Source organism: Delphinus delphis, chromosome 13 (genome assembly GCF_949987515.2).
Source record: "Delphinus delphis chromosome 13, mDelDel1.2, whole genome shotgun sequence".
In the NCBI taxonomy this organism is placed as follows: Eukaryota; Metazoa; Chordata; class Mammalia; order Artiodactyla; family Delphinidae; genus Delphinus; species Delphinus delphis.
The window spans coordinates 7,994,995-8,016,088 of record NC_082695.1 but is presented as its reverse complement, the minus strand read 5'-3'; the positions used below and the strand labels follow the sequence as shown (position 1 = coordinate 8,016,088).

Genomic DNA, 21,094 nt, shown 5'->3' with positions numbered 1-21,094 from the left:
CTCCCCTCACCCACCCCATATTTACATACTTGTCCATGGACTAACTCAGTTTTTGCAGGAGTTTTTCTTCCACTTGCCCGAACTGGACACTAACAGACATTTCGGCTATGAACTGCTCACAGCCTTCCTTGGTAACTTGCTTGCAGTACCTCAGGTCAATATGACAGATATTCCCACACCGTTTGAAGAAGGACAGGCACTGGTCAGTGACCTTATTGCAGTCTGCAGGGAAGAGGACACACGGTGAGGTGGAGGAAGCGTGCAGCCGAGGGCCCTCCCCAACCCCCAGGCACTCAGCAACAGAGCAGCAACTGCCCTTGCTGGAAAGCTCTCTTCAAATGCAGAATGGTTTCATCTACCACTTATAGAAGTTTCATATATGCTTGAAAAGCATCCACACATTCCAAGTGAAACTGCTTAGACTCCTACCCCATGGCCGCCCCTTATATGTATATATTCTCACATCAGTACGTCCTGTCTATGTTGTTTTATAAAGATAGGATCACACAATATATGAAAATAGCTTGCTTTTCACTTCTACTCTACTGCTGAGAAACACCTCTCTGCAGGTTCTTGTGCGCAGTCTGCCTATTCCCAGGGGAGAAGTGCTGGGGGAGTGAGGACACCTGTAAGGTCATCCTGGGATCCTCCCACTCCCCTGGGCACCAGCCCTTTAGACAGAGGCCCCATGTGCTTGCCCGCCCACCGTGGGACGTTTGCCTCAAACCTATGCAGGAGACCAATGTGCTAGAAAGGGCCGGAAAGATTCTGTCCACAGGGAGCAAAACCAGAATTCAGAACCCTCCACCGCACCCTCACCGGTAGATGTGCTCTTCAACCGAGTAATTCTCTCAATTTGGACTTTGCTTCTGTAGCACTGTTTTCTTTTAGAACTGATCCTCAGTCAACGGGCTGCAACGCCAGCTCGCATCCAACTGAGGCTGAGTCCCCACCCTGAGCCCAATGATTCCTTCATCTCAGTGGTATATTAAGCTGGAGACCTTTCCTCATCATCACTAAAATTGGTTGTGTGGGGAATATTATGGATAGGCCCATGATGGGTTAAACAAAGTCTGTTTAAGAGTGAAAAACAGATGTCCGATGAAAGGACAATCTGGGTTAAGAATTACAAACCTCAAACAATGTGGCCTATACCTCACAACAAAATAAATTCTAGGCAGATCAAAGCATAAAATTTTTAAAATGATACGGAAAAGAATAAAAATATCTGCTTGCAGATGACATGACCTTAATGTGATAACTCTAAGGAGTCCACACCCACCCCCCCCCACACGCACACCACACCCCCCCACCCCCCCCACACACCCACACATACACCCCACCCCACCCCTACACACACACCCCTAATTCAGCAAAACTGCAGGATATAAAATCAACAGACAAAAATTAGCATTTCTATACACTAACAATGAACAATCTGAAAGAAAATCACGAAAATTTCATTTACAATAGCATCAAAAAGAAAACATTTAGTAATAAATTTAACGAAGAAAGACTTGTACACTGAAAACTAAAAAACAACGCTGAAAGAAATTAAAAGATATAAATGGAAAGACAGCCGATGTTCAGATTAGAAAACTTAATATTATTAAAATGCCAGTATTACCCCAAAGCAGTCTACAGACTCAATGAAATTGCTATAAAATACCAAAAGCGGTTTTTTTGTAGAAAAAGAAAAATGCATCTTAATCATGTAGAAATTTAAGGGACCCTGAATTGCCAAAGCAACCTTGAAAAAGAGAAAGTCAGAGGACTCGCACTTCCTGATTTCAATACTACAAAGCCACAGCATGTGTTACCGGCATAAGGACAAACATATACACCAATGGAACAGAATTGAGAGCCCCAAAAATAAACCCTCAAATGGTCAAATGATTTTTGACGAGATGCCAAAACAATTCAGTGGGCGAAAAGACAGACTTTTCAACAAATGGTGCTGGGAAAACTGGATATCCACATGCAACAGGATGAAGCTAGACCACCCTCCCCCATCACACCATATACAAAAATTAAGATTATTCAAAGACTTAACGTAAGAGCTAAAACTATGAAACTCTTAGAAGAAAACATGGGAAATCTTCGTGACCTTGGATTTGTCAATGGTTTCTTAAACATGATACCAAAAGCACAGGCCACAAAAGGGAAAAGACTGAACTTCATCAAAATTAAAAACTTTTGTACAAAGGACACTATCAAGAGAGTGAAAAAACAAGAGAGAATGGGAGAAAATATTTGCAAGTCATGTATCTGTTAAGGAATTAATATCCAGAATATATAAAGAAATCCTACAATTCAACAACAACACAAACAACCTGATTAAAAAATGGGCAAAAGGCGGGAATAGACATTTGTTCAAAGAAGATACACAAATGGTAAATAAGCAAACGAAAAGATGCTTAGTATCACGAATCATTAAGGAAATGCAAGTCAAGACCCCACTGAGATCTTCATATGCATTAGCATGGTTTTTGCTTAAACAAACAAAAAACCCCAAACCCCAGAAAGTGTTAGTAAGGATGTGGAGAAGTTGGAACCCTTTGCACTGTTAGTAGGAATGTAAAACAGTGCAGCTGCTCTGAGAAACAATATAGTAGTTTCTCAAAAAAAAGTAAACACAGAATTACCATGTGATTCAGGCAGTCCATTTCTGGTTATATACCCAAAGAACAATGAATTTATACACCCATGTTCACAGCAACATTACTGACAATAGCCAAAAGACAGAAGCAACCCAAGTGTCCATTAGCAGATGAATGGATAAATAAAATGTGGTGTATATATAATAAGCCAGTCCTGAAGGAAACAACTACTGTATGGTTCCACTTATGTGGGGTACCTAGAAGAGTCAAATTCAGGGACAGACAGTAGAATGGTGGTTGCTGAGGGCAGGAGAGGAAAGGGAGTGAGGAGTTAGTATTTAGTGGGTACAGAGTTTCTGACAGGGTGAAGAAGAGGTTCTGAAGACGGGTGGTGGCGGCTGCACAACTACATGTCTGTACTTAATGCTAGTGAACTGGACACTTAAGAATTGTTAAAATGGTAAATTTTATGTTATGTGTATCTTACCACAATAAAAAAAATTTTGTTAATTTAGAAAGCTGGAGAAAAGGTAACATTCACTAGACTTGAGAAAGCTTAACCCCAAACTGGCTGAAGGAAAAGCAGAGAAGCAGATTTCTTCTACAGAAGACCTCAAAGGTACAGGTACTGGAAGCAACAAGTACAACGAAAGTGGGGCTAAAGATGGGGTTAGAGACAGAAGGACTGGTTGAAAATCTACTTAAGGAGCAGTAAGAGGCTGAAACTCCCTTCCCCAGCAAAAGAGGGGAGTTTGTCTCTGATGGGCAAGAGAAAGTCTCTAGACCAGGCACCACCAGGCACTGTGGAAGGCAGGGGCACCCCCTGAAAAATGGGGGTTACAGGGAAATTTACCTGCTGACTGTCGAGACCTCCAGACTCCTTCCCTGCCAAGCCCTAGAACCCTGGCAGCCCGGCCTGAGCCCTTCGGTTGGGAGGTCAAGGAAGAGAGTGTCCTTTGGCAACCTTGACCAGCTTAAGAGGAAAGACTGACAGATGTCACGTCTGGGTTTCCCCAAAGAAAACAACCCATGCTGACCACCCAATGATACACACAGCAGACCAGCTCCCACCGTGTCCCCAGAGCCTCCGATCACCTGAGCCGACAACCTCATGTTGACACTAAATCTGAGAAGGGCCCCTTAGGCAGGCCCACTGACTGCATCTGAAGGAATGTATGGTCTATGTAGAAAAGAAAAAACCATCAGTATCCTCAGGATGGACAATATCTGGATGCAAGAAACAAGAACATGCCACTCTCCGAAAGTTCAGAGAACAAACTATAGCTGTAAAATTAAAAATATAGGCTAAACCATATGAAAACTGCCAATATTTGACTGTTTTCTGACCTACATAAAAAGCAGCTTCATATGTTTGAACCTAACAAAAAGCAGAAATGAAAAACTCATGGCAGTTGACCCTTGAACAACACGGGTTTGAACTGTGCGGGTCCACTTATATGCTGATTTTTTTCAATAGTAAATACTACAGGCTACAAATTAGTGGTTGAATCTGAGTTTTTGGAGGAAGTGTGGATACCAAGGGCCAACTGTTAAGTTATATTTGGATTTTCTACTGCAAGGAGGGCTGTACCCCTAGCCCCTAACTAGTTCAAGGGTCAGCTGTATATGAATTCTGTGATAAGTGGAGGAAAACCAGATACAGAGATGGGAAAAAGGAAAAGAAAACTAAAGGTATCAGAGGACTACTAAAGAAAGAAAACAGAAGGGAAGGAAATTAAATAATTCAAGGCAATTTTCCAGAACCAAATTGAGAGACTGAAAGCACTCATGAATGCTCAATACAATCCCTGAAAATGGACTCAAACCAAGGCTCACCAACCAAAACTGCAAAAAACTTTGAGATAAACTCATGTCCTACACGGGACTTCCCTGGTGCTCCAGTGGCTAAGACTCGCGCTCCCAATGCAGGGGGCCCAGGTTCGATCCCTGGTCAGGGAACTAGAGCCCACATGCTGCAACGAAGATCCTGTATCCTGCAACTAAGACCCGGCACAGCCAAATTAATTAAATTTTTTTAAAAAATAATTTTTTAAATAAATAAATAAAAAGATCGTGTTCTACAAACTTTCAATGAGAGAAAATATTCACTGAAGGATGGAGAATCAAATCATTTTGGACATCAACTCTGGAAGGCAGAAGCCAAAGGAGCAGTGCCTCCCACTTTCTGAAACAATATGGTTCCCAAACTAGAACTATATAACCAGCTAAGCTATCAATTAAACATGAAGGTATAATACAGCCATTTTCAGACATATAAGGTCTAGAAGATGTCCTCTACCAAACGAACAGATAAACCAAGAAAGAAGATACGGGACCAAGGAAAGAAGGGTCCCTGCACAAGACAGAAACCAAGGAAGTCCCAGGACAGGAGCTGTGCAGCAGGCAGAGACAGCCAAGTTCAAGTGGGGGCAGGAGGAAGAGAAGTCCAGGAGGGTGGTTTCTACACAGACTGGTTGAGGGCCTGACGAGTTCACGTGGGGAAAGAACAGTACTCAAGTCTGTTATAGAAACTAACCAAACAAAAATGAGACAATTATTAACTCTAGGGAAAACAAACCAAAAACATGTGCAAGAAAGGAAACATACCCATAATACACACTGGTTCAACAGTGGACAATACTAACATGGCCATAATAAGGTAAGTAATAGTGACTTAACCACAAATTGGGAAGATGAAGGGAGAAAAGGAAGCAGGGTAAGAGAATGTAAGAATAGTAATCCTTGTTCTCTGCATAGCAAGTTAACAAACACAGAGCATCTGAAAAGGAAAAACAAAAAACAATAAGAAAGCAATGTAGGCTTGCTGTTTGGAAAAAATGGAGGTAAACCGAAACAAAGAGCTCAAGAGTTGAAGGTGGTTGCCTCAAGGTGAGAATCAGGGGCAGGGAAGGGGAAGCCAAAGGGCCACCTCGAGCAACCACGGCTTCACTCTGCCACTAGACCTGATCCTCCAACCACAATGAAGGATCTGGAAACATGTCAAGTGCCATCCATTTTGTGGAAGAGACTTATTTTATCATGAACTAGTTATACTGACAGGAGGGGAAAACATTTTAAAAAGAACTGAATCTAGAAGAGACTGGGTATGAGAGAGACTGGGCTTCATATACATCACAGCTCTTAATGCAAACGCAGAGATCTGCATGTAGATCCTGAGACAAAAAGATGACCTCAAAGGATTGTGGTGGAAAACAAAATGGAAAAAGATGATTTATACAAACACATCATGGACTGTGCTGCAGGGGAGGGGGATTTATACTGGGATCTCTGCTACACATGCATAGTAATTAAATTAGAATAAGTGAAAAGAGTTCATTACTACCGAGCGCTTTAGAACAAGATGCTCCCCAGGCCCTCCTCCACGGGGCGGCCCCAGCATCAATTCAAGACCACGAGCTGAGCCTGGAGCTGGGGTCTTGGTGAAAGCTCACCTCAGTGTGGCTCTCTGTTCTCTGCCTCCATGGAATGCAACACCCCCCCTCCCCCCTCACCTCGCCACCAATACTCCCCAAGGAGGAGGGTGGGCTCCCTAGGCACTAAGGTACAGCATCAGCTCCCACGCGGATGTGGTACTGGTAACAGGAAGGCGTTTCTCAGGCATGAATGTGGGATGGAGAGAGGGAAACAGCTAAACAATATGTGAATCCTGACCAAGCCAGACATCAGATTGGACTGTGTCAAAATGTAATTTAAATGAGGTGAGGGTATCATTTATTACTTGGTAATTTCTAGAAGAAAAAAGTTTCTTTTCTCCTTCTTTTTTTGGTCTGGTCCAAATCTTACACGCCCAATCTGACCATCCTGAGCGATGAGATGAGAACTGGGTTAACTGGGCTGAGAACAGGCAGCGTTGCCTCTGTCCACCTTCCCGTTGGTTGTGCCCCAAGTCCTTAGGAACCAACTCCAGCCCCATCAGTAAGTGGGGGGAGTGAGGACTCCACTGTGGGTTTTTTTTCTTGTCAACAACAGGCCCGTTGATAGCAGGGTCAGGAGGGGGACACATAAGCGACAACCACCATGGCAGAAATCAAGCTGCTTATTACTCCATTGGCCCAGCCTGGCCTCACTGCCGGCTACTCTCCCACACCCCCTGCTGCCAGGCGCCAGGTCGTCCACAGCACCCAAGGGAAGCTTTTCTAGCCCATATTTTGGGTCAAGACCCACTGCTATGTGCTCATGTGCTCTCACTGCTACTAGCACTATTTTTTGGAGCAATTATTTAAAATCTAATAACGCTTATTTGTTTAATGTGTGTTTCCCCTCTAGACTAGGCTGTGGGTCTGTCTTGTTCACTGGTGTGTCGTAGCGTCTAACACTGTGACCCTATAGCAACAGGCCCACAAGTATTTCCTTTCGAATGAAGAATGCCCAGCCTGTCCCCCGGGGTCCTGGGCAGACCCCGATGGGTGCCCCGCACTGACCTGACAGGTTGATTTCGGTTAAGGAGTCTCGGGTGGTGGTGCCCACAGCGGTGAGCAGGTTGATGGACTGGTCAGTCACATGGTTACAGTAACTAAGGTGGAGCTTGGAGAGCAGGGGCATGTGGCGAATGATAAGCCGCAGGGAGGCGTCTGTGATGTCCAGACCGGCCAGACGCAGCTCCACAATGTTCCGGAGCTTACTCCGATTGTCCATCTGACCTGAGGGGGCAGGACAGAGAGGCAACATGTCACCCTGACATGACACTTTACAAGGCCTACCAGCCAGGTGGAACACCTGGGTCTCATTTAGCCATTGAGTGTCTCCCCCAAAAGATCAAAACTGGTTCCAACATTTAAAAATCGGAATATTCCACATCAAGTTTTACCCTTGTAGATTCTTTAAAAGTCAGAAGACCTAGAAACACAGAGCCTGCATTCCACCCAACAGTGCTCAGCCAATTGGAGTACAGACAGCACAGCATCTCTGGGTCACCACAGATTCCTCATTTAAGGTACTGGTGGGGAGCAGTGAGTCCTGCAACCCGACCTAGGAGGGCTTCATCCCGTGAGGCCCTGTCCGGCCACACTGACCCCGATGCCTGAGGCTTAAAGCCAACGAAGGACCAATTAACATAGAAGCAGTGAGATGCAGAGTTCCCAAAGTGGCATCCTGGGAGCCTCTGCCCTCTCACGGGTCCCCTCTTGTACCCAAAGCTGACTGAGAACAGCAGCTGGGACTCAGCTCTGCGTCGAGAAGGGCTGAAGCCAGAAAAGGCTTGAAGACATGAGTACCAGATGGGGTCTGTGGTGAAAACCAGATCCAACGGCACAGCTTGGTCATACCACCTTCTTGTGACCATGCCTTGGGTACACCCCTGTCCCGGACACTCACCTGGCCTGTTATCTGTAGGCGGGGACAGGAGATCCCGCATCTGGGCGTCCTTTAGTCCTTCTACCCACTGGACATCCAGGGTCCGGAGCAGCGGACAACTGGAGCTACAGAGGGCTGAGACTGCGATCCATGAGCAGCCTGACAGCACCAGGTCTCGGAGCCCTGGCGGGGGACAGAGAGGGGGTGGCAGGTCAGGTGATACACCCCAGCCCCTGCTACTGCACATTGAGGGTCCCTGGCCCAGTGCTCACCAGGCAAGCGGTTGATGAGCCAGCTCAGCTGTTTCTTGGAGATATTGGTCCAGCTGAGGTCCAGGGAGACAGGCTGTCGCCGGATGATGCCGCTCAGCATCAGGGGTGTGATGGACTTGCAGTGGTTCAGGTCGATGCGGGTCCATAACCGCTTATCACAGCACCTGGGGGCCAGGCCCAGCAGAGGGGGCAACGTCAGAGTTGGGAGCTCTCTTGGGGAGCCCCATGCATAGCTGTGGTCAGTCCCCCACCTACCAAGCCCAGGGGGAGGCTCCTTAACTTCGTCTCCTGGACCCTTCTGTTTAGTTTCCGTCTCGTTGGCACCTGAGAGCCTCTGCTCTGATTGTCACAGCCCTTCCCCCCCACCCCCATGGAAAGTACCAGAAGCTGTAAAGTATTTACTGGGGGTTTAATTACACCCTCCACAGGCCATATCTCAAAACAACCCTGCATCATGCCTGTTCACAGATGAAGGTAAGTAACTTGGCCAAGGTCAGAGACCGTTCCAGCTGGGAACTATCAAAGCAGGGATTAAGATGAGGAACTGGCGCGGCACTCGTGACCTGGGCTAGCTCTTTAAGGACAAGGGCTCCCCCTGGTCCTCAGTTCATCTTCCAAGAAGCTAAATCAGGAAAGCAAATAGGGTTCACCTCTTTTGACAAGACCACACTGACTGTAGCTGCTAGACCTCTTTGAGGAGGATATTTAAGCTGGACGGGGCTTAGAAAGAAAGAGCATCACGAGTGACTCCAGTGGGGACGCACGCGCCATCCCTGGCCTAGTCTAAGCCTCAGCCTGACCCCCTGGTGCCCCCATCCAAACTCAGCCGGTGCCCCTCACCAGCGGTTCCAGGTCCTGCAGACCCGCATGCAGACACACAGGTCTTGGTGGCTGAGGTAGCTGAAGACGGCCATCCACACCTCCCTGTGCATAACGTGGGCCGCCCCATCATCCAGGGGCAGCGAGTCGGGCGGGGGGCTGATGGGGGGCGGCCGGATCACATGTCGCTCCATCTGGATGCACTTGGGCGGGGACACGGAGGGAGGGGGCCGGGAGATGACTCGGGGCGGGCTGCGCAGGCTGGGCCCCAGCTGGTGCCGCAGCTCCCGGGGGGTGCCGTTGGGCCCCTTGCTGAAGCGGTGAGGGCGCTCACAGAGGCCCAGGGGCCGCTTGGGCTCCTCGTTCTCGCTCTCAGGCTCCGACTTGATGGGCTGGTGGTTCTCGTGGGCCAGGCTGCTCTCCGTCTTCTGGATCTCCTGGTTGAGCTCCTTGCTCAGCTCCTTGCTCAGCTCCTTGTTGGGGAGTCGCCGCTTCCGGCGCATCTTCACCTTCCTCTTCTCCTCGGGGCCCTCCGCCCCCTCCGTGCTGGGGCCGGCGGTGGGGGAGCTGGAGCGGGAGTGGTCGCTCTCCCTTGTCTTGGGGGGCGCCTCGGGCAGGTCATCCTCTGGCTCCTGCTTGAAGCGCCTGAGAGGCTTGTTGGCCAGAGCCATTCGGTCCTCAGCGTTCTTCCAGGACCGCCGCTGAGGGAGGAGGGGGAGCGTGGGGGGATGAGCCCCTAGACCCGGGGCTGCGCCCACCCAGGCCTCCCACCCTCCACCCCAGGACCCATTGCCCCAGGAGCAGGCCTGGGGCGAGGGCGTAAGATGGTACCTTTTTCCTGAAAAGCTTATCTTCTTTGCCGGGTTTTAGCTGTCACAGAAAAGAAAGGATGCAGAGCTTGCTCCCAGCGTTCATGGGATTTGGTCCCCTCTACACCCAGCCCCACCAACAGAGGCTGGAGGGTCACCTTCCCAACAAATCCCATCTTCTCTGCTCTGACAGACGGGTGGGCCCTGCCTGCTGGTTTTAAGGAAGAAGCTGGAACTGGCGGAGAGTGATAGAGCTGTCCCCACCCAACTGACCTCCCACCCCTGGACAGACCCAGAGATATGCAGTCGCCCATTCACGTCGGACTTGGCTCAGGGAGCCTGTCCCAGAGGCAGGGTCTGCGGGATTCCCGGCCGAGCCTTAATGGCTAGAACGAGGAGAAGACAACCAGGCGCCACCTCGTGGCTGATGCTGGAAGGGCCGGTGGGCGAAGAGGGGCCGCCAGGATCCTCCGAGGTTCCCCAGATCCACAGGGCTTCCCCGCGGCAGCTTCAGCTTCCCAGGCCCCACGCCGGAACCACGAGCCAGAGCCTCGGGGCTGAGGCCTGGGAAGCTACGGTGAACAGGTGCCTTGGAGGTCTGCGGCACTGGGTTCGAGGACCAGTGGGGCGGGGGCGGCCCGGGACTCGCGAGTCCCCGGGGCCTGGGGAGGGCGGGGCGACGTGGGAGCACCTGCTGCTGGAAGTAAGTGAGACTGGATCTCCACCAGGGGCTGAGGCTGCTGCCTAGAGGGGGCCTCGGCGAGAGGTGAGAGGAGGAACCGGGGGACGTTTGAAGCGTCGAGGCCTAAAGGGGTGGGAAGAGGAGTGACTCGCTGGTTTTCCCCTCCTTTCTCTCGGGCCGGGCTCTCAGGACTTCCGTGACTTCGGCTCTCCCCGCTGCCCATCCCCGCCCCCGCCCACGCGCCCCTGCACCCGGGACCAGCCAGGCCACCCCTCGCTGCCCGTCCCTCCCGGTCGTACTCGCTTGCGTCCACTCAGCTCCTGGGGCTTCTCGTATTTCCGCTTCCTCCTCAGGTGCACATCGTCTGACTTTCGGCGCAGGATGCCGTCAGGGGGCACCTTCTTGGGGTGCTCGTCTGGCCTGCGCCGGGGCGCCTCTTCACACTCACTCCTCCGCTTGGCAGGCTCCTGCCCCTCCTTGCTGTCCCGGTTCATCTTCTGCTCCTTGAGCAGGGAGCCGGGCAGGTTTGAGGCATACTTAAAGCCAGGGCCACGCTTTTGCTTGTAGGCCAAAAACAGAGAAGGAACACACGAACTGTATATCTTTGGACGTGCCCTTGCCCCCGAGTCCGCGGTACCCCTCAAGCCGACATCACCGTGGGCGGGGAGACAGGCTGGGTCTGGCAAGGCCAAGGTCTACCCCCTCCCGGGCTGACCCCTGGGACTTGGAGCCCGGCACTCACTTTCCCGGTCTTGCCGGCGTGGTTACACTTTGGACACTCCCAGCAGTTTGGAAGCTCATCGTTGACCACGCCCTCTGACTCCTTAATCTGGGAGGGACACACACCAGTCAGCAAGCAGGGAGGGGGTGGACAGGGCCAGCTCCTCCAAAAGCATCAACACCCCCTCCCAAAAGCCATTTCCATACCACCTCTGGCCAAGAGAAAACAAGAGTGGTTAAGATGGGTGGCTCTGCATTCAGGTCAGGGTTCAAATCCTGATAGTGCCTCTTCCTAGCTCAATGACCCTGGGCAAATCACTCCACCTCTGTGGGCCAGCGCCCTCAGCCATAAAATGGAGTGTGCCTATCTCACTGGAGTTATGTGAGAATTCAATGAGTTAACCTAGTGAAAGCAATTAGCTCAGGGCCTGGCACCCAGCAAGGACCCACAAACCATTCAGTCATTTAACAGCACCGAACTGGGTGCGTGGTTATCAGCAAGTGAGATGTGCTTTCCCTGGAGCTTCTGATCCGGGAGAGAGAGAAGTAACCAGGGGCCAGGGGAAAAGCACCTCCCCCTTTTCAGAGGGGGAGGTGTGTGTGCTGGGGAGAGGGGAGTGTCACGACAAACCCCACTACCAGCACCGAGGGAAAGGGGACGGACACCTCAGAGCTGAAGCACCCTTTGGGGCAGGCCCACTCTCATCTCTCTGAACACAGATAGAGCTGGGCTGATGGGAGGTGCCAAGTAGGCTGACATTCTCTTGAGGCAGAGGTATGAGGTATGTGTCAGCCCAGAGCAGTCTCTTCCTTTCAAAGGTGGAACCTGCTGCCCAAGACAGGCAGGCACAGCACGATGGTCCCCAGGAGGCAGTCCTGCCCTGGGCACACCAAGGGAACAGGTTCCTGGCACATGGGACAGGAATGCAACCACCTGTTGTTACAGGACCTGCCCTCCCCTGGCCCAGGCCTTTTTTCCCAGAAGCCTGAGAGCAGCCCAACTACCCACTCTCTCCCTCTGGCCCAGGTGCAAGACTCTGGGAACTCTCTGTGGTTCTGAGGTCCCAGGAGGTGGAATGTGTGTGTCTGTGTGTGTCTTCACTCCCTCAAAGACATGGGTGCAAGGTCTGAGAGACTCCAGAACCTTCTCGCCCTCAGCTTATCATCGGACACAGAGAATCCCCCAGACTCAGAGTCCTCCAGGGAGGGAACCTAGTCTCACTCCCCTCCACCCCCCAAACCCCTGCAGCATCAGCACCACCAGAGGCCCAGGGTGAGGCGCCAGGCGGCACAGCCAGATGCCCCCGAGGCTGCTCACCTTAAGGCATCCAGGGTGGATGATTTCGTTGCAGATGGAGCACTCCATGAGCATGAGGTTAAACTTGCCTTCTTCCTCTTCCACTGTGTCCTCTTTTCCTGCCTCGCCACACACTAGACACACGGCGGTGTGGGGCAGCACTGGCTGAAGAGCGGGGAGAACACACAGGGGTCAGCACGGCCGGGACCCCATGGGAAACACATCAAAGGCAATGAGGTACTCGCCTCGGGCCTTCCAGGAGCTGGGGGAGAACCAGCCCAGGCACTGCCCATCATTCATTCATTCATTCAAATTCTTATCTGGCTACTACCTCCACGTGCCAGGTACCACTCCAAGTGCTGGCTATAGCACTGAACCAGACAGATAAAAGTCTCTGCCATCCTGAGCTTACATTTTAGTGGAGGGAGGTTAGCAAAATGAAGAAGAGTCTGTTAGATGGTGACAAGGGAAATGGAGAAAAATAAAGCAAGGAGGGCCAGGTCAGCAGTGAGGTGGGAGAAAGGAGGGCTAATCTGAAACGCAGAGGTCAGGGACAGCCTGACCTCTGAGAAAAGACCTGCAGGAGGAGGTGGGGCATGAACCGAGCCCAGATCTGTAGGGGCTGAGGCCGCATCTCTCCAGCGGCTATCAAAGCACAGTCTAAGAACTCCGGGTCCTCAAGACTTTACAGGGAGGTCAAACTATCTTCAGAATACCACTAAGACATCATCTGCCTTTTTCACTGTGTTGACACTTGCACTGATGGGTGAGACTGCTGGCACCTGTCAGGGCAGAGGCTCCAATGTGCCCAGGCAGTCGCTGGGCCGTTCCTGGCCACATGCTCCTTAAAAAGCTCACCAGTTTCATTTAAGGATATCTTTGATAAAGCAGTAAGAATTATTAATTTTATTAAAACTCTGACCTCCGAGTACACATTCTTTTAATATTCTGCGTGACAAAATAGGAAGTATGCATCAACTACTTCAGCTGAACACCAAAGGATGACGGTTATCTAAAGGAAAAGCTCTTGTGATCAAGCCGTGAACTGAACTGGTCACTTTCTCCATAGAACACCATTTTACTTGAAAGAATGACTGATTATTTAAAAAAAAAAAAAAAAGGGTATTGGCACATCTTCTCAAAGATGAAATAAGTAAGTCTGTCACTTTCAGAAATATCACTTAAAACATTTGTTGCAGATGATGAAATTTGAATTTTCAAACAAAAATCAGAATTTTGGAAAACTTACATCAGCCACTGTGAACTAGACAGTTTCCTGATACTTAAAGACTTTTCTGAGGACACTGGTGCTGGTGTTAACAAATGTGTGTTTTTTTTTTTAAACACTGTATAACACTATGTACCCCTATTTGGAAAATCTGTAAAACTCAGTGAGCCAGTGTTTTCCAAATGACCAATATCTGATGTTATAACATTAGGCATAAGCAAATGAGGGGCAAGAACGACTAATGAATTTTAATGTAACAGTAGGAAAAGTTCACTGATACAGATTCAGATTCCACATTGCAACTAACCTTTAAGCACTTGCCACCTGTTGAGCTCTGGTGGTGGATGAGAAGTATATCCATGATTATCTGAAAAGGCTATTAAAAGACTCCTCCCATGGGCTTCCCTGGTGGCGCAGTGGTTGAGAGTCCGCCTGTCGATGCAGGGGACACGGGTTCGTGCCCTGGCCCGGGAGGATCCCACGTGCCGCGGAGCGGCTGGGCCCGTGAGCCATGGCCGCTGAGCCTGCGTGTCCGGAGCCTGTGCCCCGCAACGAGAGAGGCCACAGCAATGAGAGGCCCGCATACCACAAAAAACAATAAAACAAACAAACAAATAAACAAAAAAAGACTCCTCCCAGGAATTCCCTGGCAGTCCAGCGGTTTCCAGCGGTTCGGACTCCACGCTTTCACAGTCATAAGCTGAGCAGCGCAGACCCACCCACCAAAAAAGACTCCTCCCTTTTTCAACTACATATTTATGAGGCCAGGTTTTCCTCATATAGTGCCTCAAAACAACATCACAGAATGAATATAGAAGCATATATGAAAATCTAGGTCTTTTCTACTGAACCTGGCATAAAAAAGATTTACAAAAACATATAACAATGCTATTTTTCCTACTAATCATTTTTGTTTCGGAAGATGTTATTTCTCCTAAAAATGTTATTTATGTTAACATGTAGTGGGTTTCTTATAATTTTTAAATGAATTCAAAATATTTAAAATTTTTTATTACAGTAATATTAATAAATAAATAACCCACATAAATGAAAGCTCTTTGGGGTTTTCATAACTTTTAAGAGAGCAAAGGGGTCCCAAGACCACAAAGTTTGAGCGCTGATGTATTAGACTATAAACCCCTGCGGACAAGCTCTCACTCTCTCCTCCTTATAAACGTCCACCTCCCAGTACTTGGGATCCAGAAGAAACACACAACCAATTTTTATTAAACTGAGTTAGAATAGCTTCAAATACGCTGGGATATACACTCCACCAATAACTGGAAAAGTCTGTAAAATGGATAGAACACTGAAGGCAAAAGAGTCATCATTCGTTCAGACTCTGAAGTAGGTGAGGAGAGACAGAACCAGTCTTTGCAAAGTTACTGCAGGAGGGGAAACCCACCCAGGGCTACAGGGAGAGGGTGCTGGGCAGTGGGAAGGGATAAAGTCTGTGGAGGAAGCCTCCGCCATGGGAAGAGAGAGACTCACTCATCAGGAAAAAGGGCCTGGAAGAGTAGTAGAGGTGGGCCTGCCTGGGTCAGAGGTGGGTAGAACATGGCAGGAAGTGCCCCAACAAAGTGCGAAGCCTGGAAGAAGAGCAAGGACCTCAAGTGAGGGTCGGGCTAAGGTTGCATTTGCCATCAGGCCCAGGTTGGAGAGGAAGACACACACAAAAGTGAGGTTTCCTTCAACCGACAATCCCTGTGTCAGGCACTGGGCCAGACACCAGGGCTGCAAAGAACAGGTGACAGCAGAGACAGCTTCCTGTAACTGGACCTGGGTCACTGGAGGGAAGGTGAGGGTGAAAGAGAAAGTATGGCTAAAGAGGAAGAGACGGGGACTTCCCTGGTGGCGCAGTGGTTAAGAATTCGCCTGCCAATGCAGGGGACATGGGTTCAAGCCCTGGTCCAGAAAGATCCCACATGCGGTGGAGCAACTAAGCTCGGGTGCCACAACTACTGAGCCTGTGCTCCGCAACAAGAGAAGCCACTGCAATGAGAAGCCCACCCACCATAACAGAGTAGACCCTGCTCGCCACAACTAGAGAAAGCCCACGCGCAGCAATGAAGACCTAACACAGCCAAAAATATTAATTAAAAAAAAAAAATAAGAGGAAGAGAGGGTCCTGGGGCACTGCTAACATGCCAAGTTTTAGGTGACACTGTTCTCAAAACCGAGAGTCCCTATGGACAACTTCTCTTAAACCATGACAGAATGCAATAAGTCATGGACCCTCACTCCAGAAAAATGCACATACACACAGGCACACATATAAAAATCTGTATTTAATTTCAAGGGGGCGCTCAAACTCCCTGAAATCCATTCAAATGACCTGGTACAGGTGACAAAAACACAAGCAACGAAACTGCAAAACGTCTACACAGCAAAGGAAACAAGAGAGTGAAAAGGCAACGTACATAATGAGAGAAAATATTTACAAACCATGTTATCTGATAAGGGGTTAATATCCAGAATATATGAAGAATTCTATAACTCAACAACAAAATACAAACAATCCAATTTTAAAATAGGCAAAGGACTTCAACAGACCTTTGTACAAAGAAGGCCTACAAATGACCAACAATCACATGAAAAGATGCTCAACATCACTAATCATCAGAGAAATGTAAATCAAAACCACAGTGAGGTATCACCTCACAGTCATTAGGATGGCCACTATCAAAAAAGAAAAAAATAGGGACGTCCCTGGTGGCGCAGTGGTTGAGAATCTGTCTGCTAATGCAGGGGACACGGGTTCGAGCCCTGGTCTGTGAGGATCCCACATGCCGCGGAGCAACTAGGCCCATGAGCCACAACTACTGAGCCTGCACGTCTGGAGCCTGTGCTCTGCAACAAGAGAGGCCCGCGCACCACGATGAAGAGTGGCCCCCGCTTGCCACAACTAGAGAAAGCCCTCGCACAGAAACGAAGACCCAACAGCAAAAATTAATTAATTAATTAAAACTCCTACCCCCAACATCATCTTTAAAAAAAAAAAAAGAAAAGAAGAAAAAAATAACAAGTGTTGGCAAGGATGTGGAAAAGCTGAAACCCTTGTGCACTATTGGTGGGAATGTGAAATAGAGCAACCACTGTGGGAAACAGTATGGAGATTACTCAATTAAAAACAAAATGACCATATGATCCAATAATCCTACTTCTGATTGATATATATTTTTATATATATATAGCAATATGCTTTTGGATATAGCAATATATCCAAAAGAATGCAAAGCAGGATCTCAAAGAGATACTGGCACACCCATGTTCACTGCAGCATTATTCACAATAGTCAAGAGGTGGAAGCAACTTAAATGTCCATGAGTAGATAAACAGATAAAGAAAATGCAGCACATCCATACAAGGGAACGCTATTCAGCCTTTAAAAAGAAGGAAATCCTGACACATGCTACAATGTGGATGAACCCTGAAAACATTAAAGCTAAGTGAAATAAGCTCACAGAGGGAGACATCCTGCCTGAATCCACTTACATGAGGTGTCCAAAGTAGTCACAATTAGAAACAAAGTAGAAAGGTGGTTGCCCAGGGCTGGGGGAGGAGTTGCTGTTCAATGGATATAGAGTTTCCATTTGGCAAGATGAAAAAGTTCTAGAGATCAGTTTGCACAACAACGAGCATATAGGTAATATCACTGAACTGTACACTTAAAAATGGTCAAGATGGTAAAGTGTATAAGTTTTGGACCACAATTTTAAAAAGAAAGACAGACATAAAGAAAACACAAGCAGTATGTGTTGGAGGGAGAAGGGGAAGGTGCCCCAAGCTTGGAGGGGCATCAGCAGCCAGGCAGGAAGCCTCGCCTGATGCCAGGCTGGGCCTGTGAGGGTCTTGCCCAGGGCCAAGGATCCTGTCCCTCCTGCTGAGCCTGCTTTCCTGTGGGAGCACGGAGATCACTGCTCCCTCAGGGAGGACCCCGGGGCCCGGAGCCGTGCCCCAAGGAAGGCAGAATGCCTGAGAGTGTGCAGGGGGGATACACGAGCAGAGCCAGGACCTTGCTGAGTTGCCAGAGCCTGAGACCACTGCCCTGTCCTGGGGCAAGGCTGGAGGCCAGGCGAGATGGCCTGGAGGGGCAGGCCAAGCTTTCCAGCGGCCCAGCTCCTCCTGGACACCATAAATCAGTCCTCCTTCTCTGGGACGGCCCCCTCAGGAGGGGCACTGACCTTCCACCCAGACCTCTGACTTCGAAGGCAGGACAGGAAGGAAGGGAGGGCCCAGAACCATCATGAACTGGACCATAAATGTTGGCAACAGGGTCACAGACAGGACAGGCTGCCCTGACATCTTTAATGGCAGAGACTTCAAAGTACTCAGTCATCTAGGGAAGGAAGGAGTTATAAGACCAGCAGACTATGAAGGAAAGGGAGCCTGAGCACATGGCAGGACCCCAGAGTCCTGCAGTGTGGAATCTGAAAACAGCATTAGTCTCCCCTTTCTTCCCAGGAGGGAGCACCCCTCCGGGGTTTCTGCTGCGGCCACGTTCTCTTCAAGCGGAGGGACTGGACAGACCAACGAGCAGAGGAACAGACTGGCCTGAGGCACAGGTGGGGCCTGCATTCAGGAGCCAAGGAAGGGCTGCCACCTCCACTCCCAGGGGAGAAGCACCGCAGCCACTGGGAGGGGCGCCCCTGGGGGCACTCACCGCGATGCACTGCCGCATGATGCAGCTCTGCTTCATCCGCCCGGGGCCCCCGAACTTCTTCATGTCCTTGCAGAAATGGCACTCTCCACACTCCGTCCGCAGGCAGGCCTCGCACTTGCGGCATCGCGTCCGGCGCCGGCGAGCTCCCGCCGTGGTCCGGTTGGCGGCCAACTTCACCGCAGAGGCAGGGCCCAGCTTCCCCTTGGGCCGACCTACGGCCCGGTTCTGTGGGAGCACACACAGGACTGGTGAGATGGGGGCCCGCAGGGCCGGCCAGGCCCCGAGTCCGGGGGGTTATGGGTTGAAGTGTGTTCACCCAAAAGATATGTTGAAGTCCTAACCCCACAACCTCAGAACGTGACCTTACTTGGAAATTGGGTCTTTACAGACGAAACTTTTAAAATATGGTCACGAGGGTGGCCCTAATCCAATAGGACTGGTGTCCTTGTGAAAGGGGTAAATTTGGACACAAGCACAGAGAAGTCTTATGTGAAGACACAGAGAGAAGACGGCCATGTGCCTGGAGGGATGCCGCCATCTACAAGCCAAGAAACGTCAAGGAAGCCAGCAAAAGCCAGAAGCTGGAAGAGGCAAGGAAGGGTCCTTGCCTAGAGCCGTCACAGAAAGCACCGCCCTGCAACACCTTGACTTCTGACTTCTAGGCTCCAGAACTGTGAGAGAATACGTTTGTTTAAGCCACCCAGTTTTTCTGGGTTTAAATTTTTGTTTGTTTAAATTTTTGTTTGTTTGTTTAAATTTTCATTGGAGTATAGTTGCCTTACAATGTTGTGTTAGTTTCTGCTGTACAGCCAAGTAAATCAGCTTTATGTACAAATATATCCCCTCTTTTTTAGATTTCCTTCCCATCTAGGTCACCCTGAGTAGAGTTCCCTGTGCTATACGGTAGGTTCTCATTGATTGCCTATTTTATACATAGTATCAATAGTGTATATATGTCAATCCCAATCTCCCAAGTCATCCCACCAACACCCCTTCCTCCCTTGGCATCCGTACGTTAAGCCACCCCGTTTGTGGTGCTCCACTATGGCAGCCCTGGGAAGCTGACAGGGAAACCCTGCTTTGGAGAGCAGTACACCTGGCTCTAGAGCCTTCTGCGCCCCCCCCCCACCCCGCCCCACGTCAGGCCAGGCTCCTCGGGCTACCTGTGCTTCCGCAGGGAGGCCACACAATCCGCCTCTGTTCCCTCTGCCAGGGACACCCACCCCTCCCCGCCCCACTAGACTAATGCCTGCTCAAGCTGCAGGACCCAGTTCAAACACTGCCTTCTCCTGGCAGCCCTTCCTGACCGCCCTGCACTGGGCCCCTGTCACAGCATAACTGTCTGTTCTCTCATGGGTCTTCCCTTTGAGACAGGGACTCAGAAAGGCAGTTATGGAGGGTGTCTTGTCACCACTGTCCCTCGACAAGATGGCTGGCACCTAGCATGTGCTCAATAAACCAGACCCCAAGAGAATGAGACAGTAAACCCTAAGGAACTGATTTCTGAGAACTTCTCCCTGTGACTCAGGGAAACACAGGCAGATGAACAGAAAGTGGTACTAAATGCTGAACAGGGCACAAGCCAGCCACATGTCCTGCTCTGAGGTCCTTACAACCTGGCCACCAGCCCCAGAGCCTCTTGCAAACCAGGATCAGAGACCAGCCGCTGGGACACTGTCCACCCAGGATCAGAAGTAGGCAGGACCAGGATGGTCGGGAGAGTGTCTCACCTGAAGCACCTTTCTGAGTTTGCTGAAAAATGGTTCATCCCTCCGTCAGAGAGACACACTCTCACCCCAAAACTATCTGATCTAATTGGCATCGAAAGCTTAAAGCCCATCTCAGCCAATTAAACAAGCTTCAGTCCATCTCAGGCTTTTCATTTTAATTGCTTGTCATATGTGGATCCCTAAACAAAATCCCATCGCTCGCTAGCTCCTGGGCCCCGAAGTGTTGTTACGATGTACCACAGTGCAGAGGATCTTCCTTCCAGGGACCCCCTCTCCCACAATGCATACAGCTCCCCACCCCCAAACTACTGGGGCTGCTTAGAAACTTACAACCACATCAGCAAGGGAAACAGTCCATGGTTCTCCGAGAATCAAGCCTTGACCCCCATCATCTTATCCTGCAGAGCCATGGTCCCTGTGCAGACCCGAAGGTCCCACATACACCTTTTGGTATTGACACCTCAAGTGGATCCCTTCCCTCAGATTTTTTCCCCAAAAGCCTGCAGCATTCAAGGAAACTGCGAAGCCTCTGGTGGTGAGGCACCCACGTCAGGAAGCGCTGCGGCTCTGGATCTTCATCCCTCTCAACTTGCTCTGAACCCCAAAGAGGAAAGGAGACCCAGCTCCACTGGCCCACGTGTCCTCACCTCCCTGTGCCCTGACCCTGCCCCTCCCACAAGCCACCCCACCCGGTGGGGTGAGGGGCTGCCCCAATGCAAGTTACTCCTCCTGTAAGCAGTGGAGGGCCTCCCCACGCACCACAGCCCAGGGAGGTCTGGGGCCCCTAGTCATGGACATGGGCAGTTCTGCAGCCGTGGCACCGCCTGTCAATTCAGGTCAGGTCTTGCTGCCAGATGAGTAATGGGGGAAAAAAAAATCAGTTTTCAGAGACTTTAGATTTGAGAACAGCACGTAAGGGACTGTGGACCTGAAAACTAAGCAGCAAGGAGTGCTGAGTAGA

At 50.0% G+C, this 21,094-nt stretch overlaps 1 protein-coding gene across 4 annotated transcripts in view; it reads right to left on the bottom strand.

Annotated features, from left to right (window-relative positions):
• Window positions 1-18: 18 nt before the first annotated feature.
• KDM2B (lysine demethylase 2B) overlaps window positions 19-21,094 on the bottom strand; it is a 120,747-nt gene continuing 99,671 nt past the window's right edge. For all 4 annotated transcript variants that reach the window (XM_060028001.1, XM_060028004.1, XM_060028003.1 and 1 more), the window contains 11 exons: window positions 18,404-18,628; window positions 12,534-12,677; window positions 11,238-11,324; window positions 10,795-11,055; window positions 10,505-10,618; window positions 9,836-9,874; window positions 9,026-9,705; window positions 8,186-8,349; window positions 7,935-8,096; window positions 7,043-7,261; window positions 19-222 (listed from right to left, as the gene is read on the bottom strand). In XM_060028001.1, the coding sequence (XP_059883984.1) occupies window positions 41-222; window positions 7,043-7,261; window positions 7,935-8,096; window positions 8,186-8,349; window positions 9,026-9,705; window positions 9,836-9,874; window positions 10,505-10,618; window positions 10,795-11,055; window positions 11,238-11,324; window positions 12,534-12,677; window positions 18,404-18,628 (2,277 nt within the window). In that variant the 3' untranslated portion in view covers window positions 19-40. The remainder of the gene's footprint in view (window positions 223-7,042; window positions 7,262-7,934; window positions 8,097-8,185; window positions 8,350-9,025; window positions 9,706-9,835; window positions 9,875-10,504; window positions 10,619-10,794; window positions 11,056-11,237; window positions 11,325-12,533; window positions 12,678-18,403; window positions 18,629-21,094) is intronic.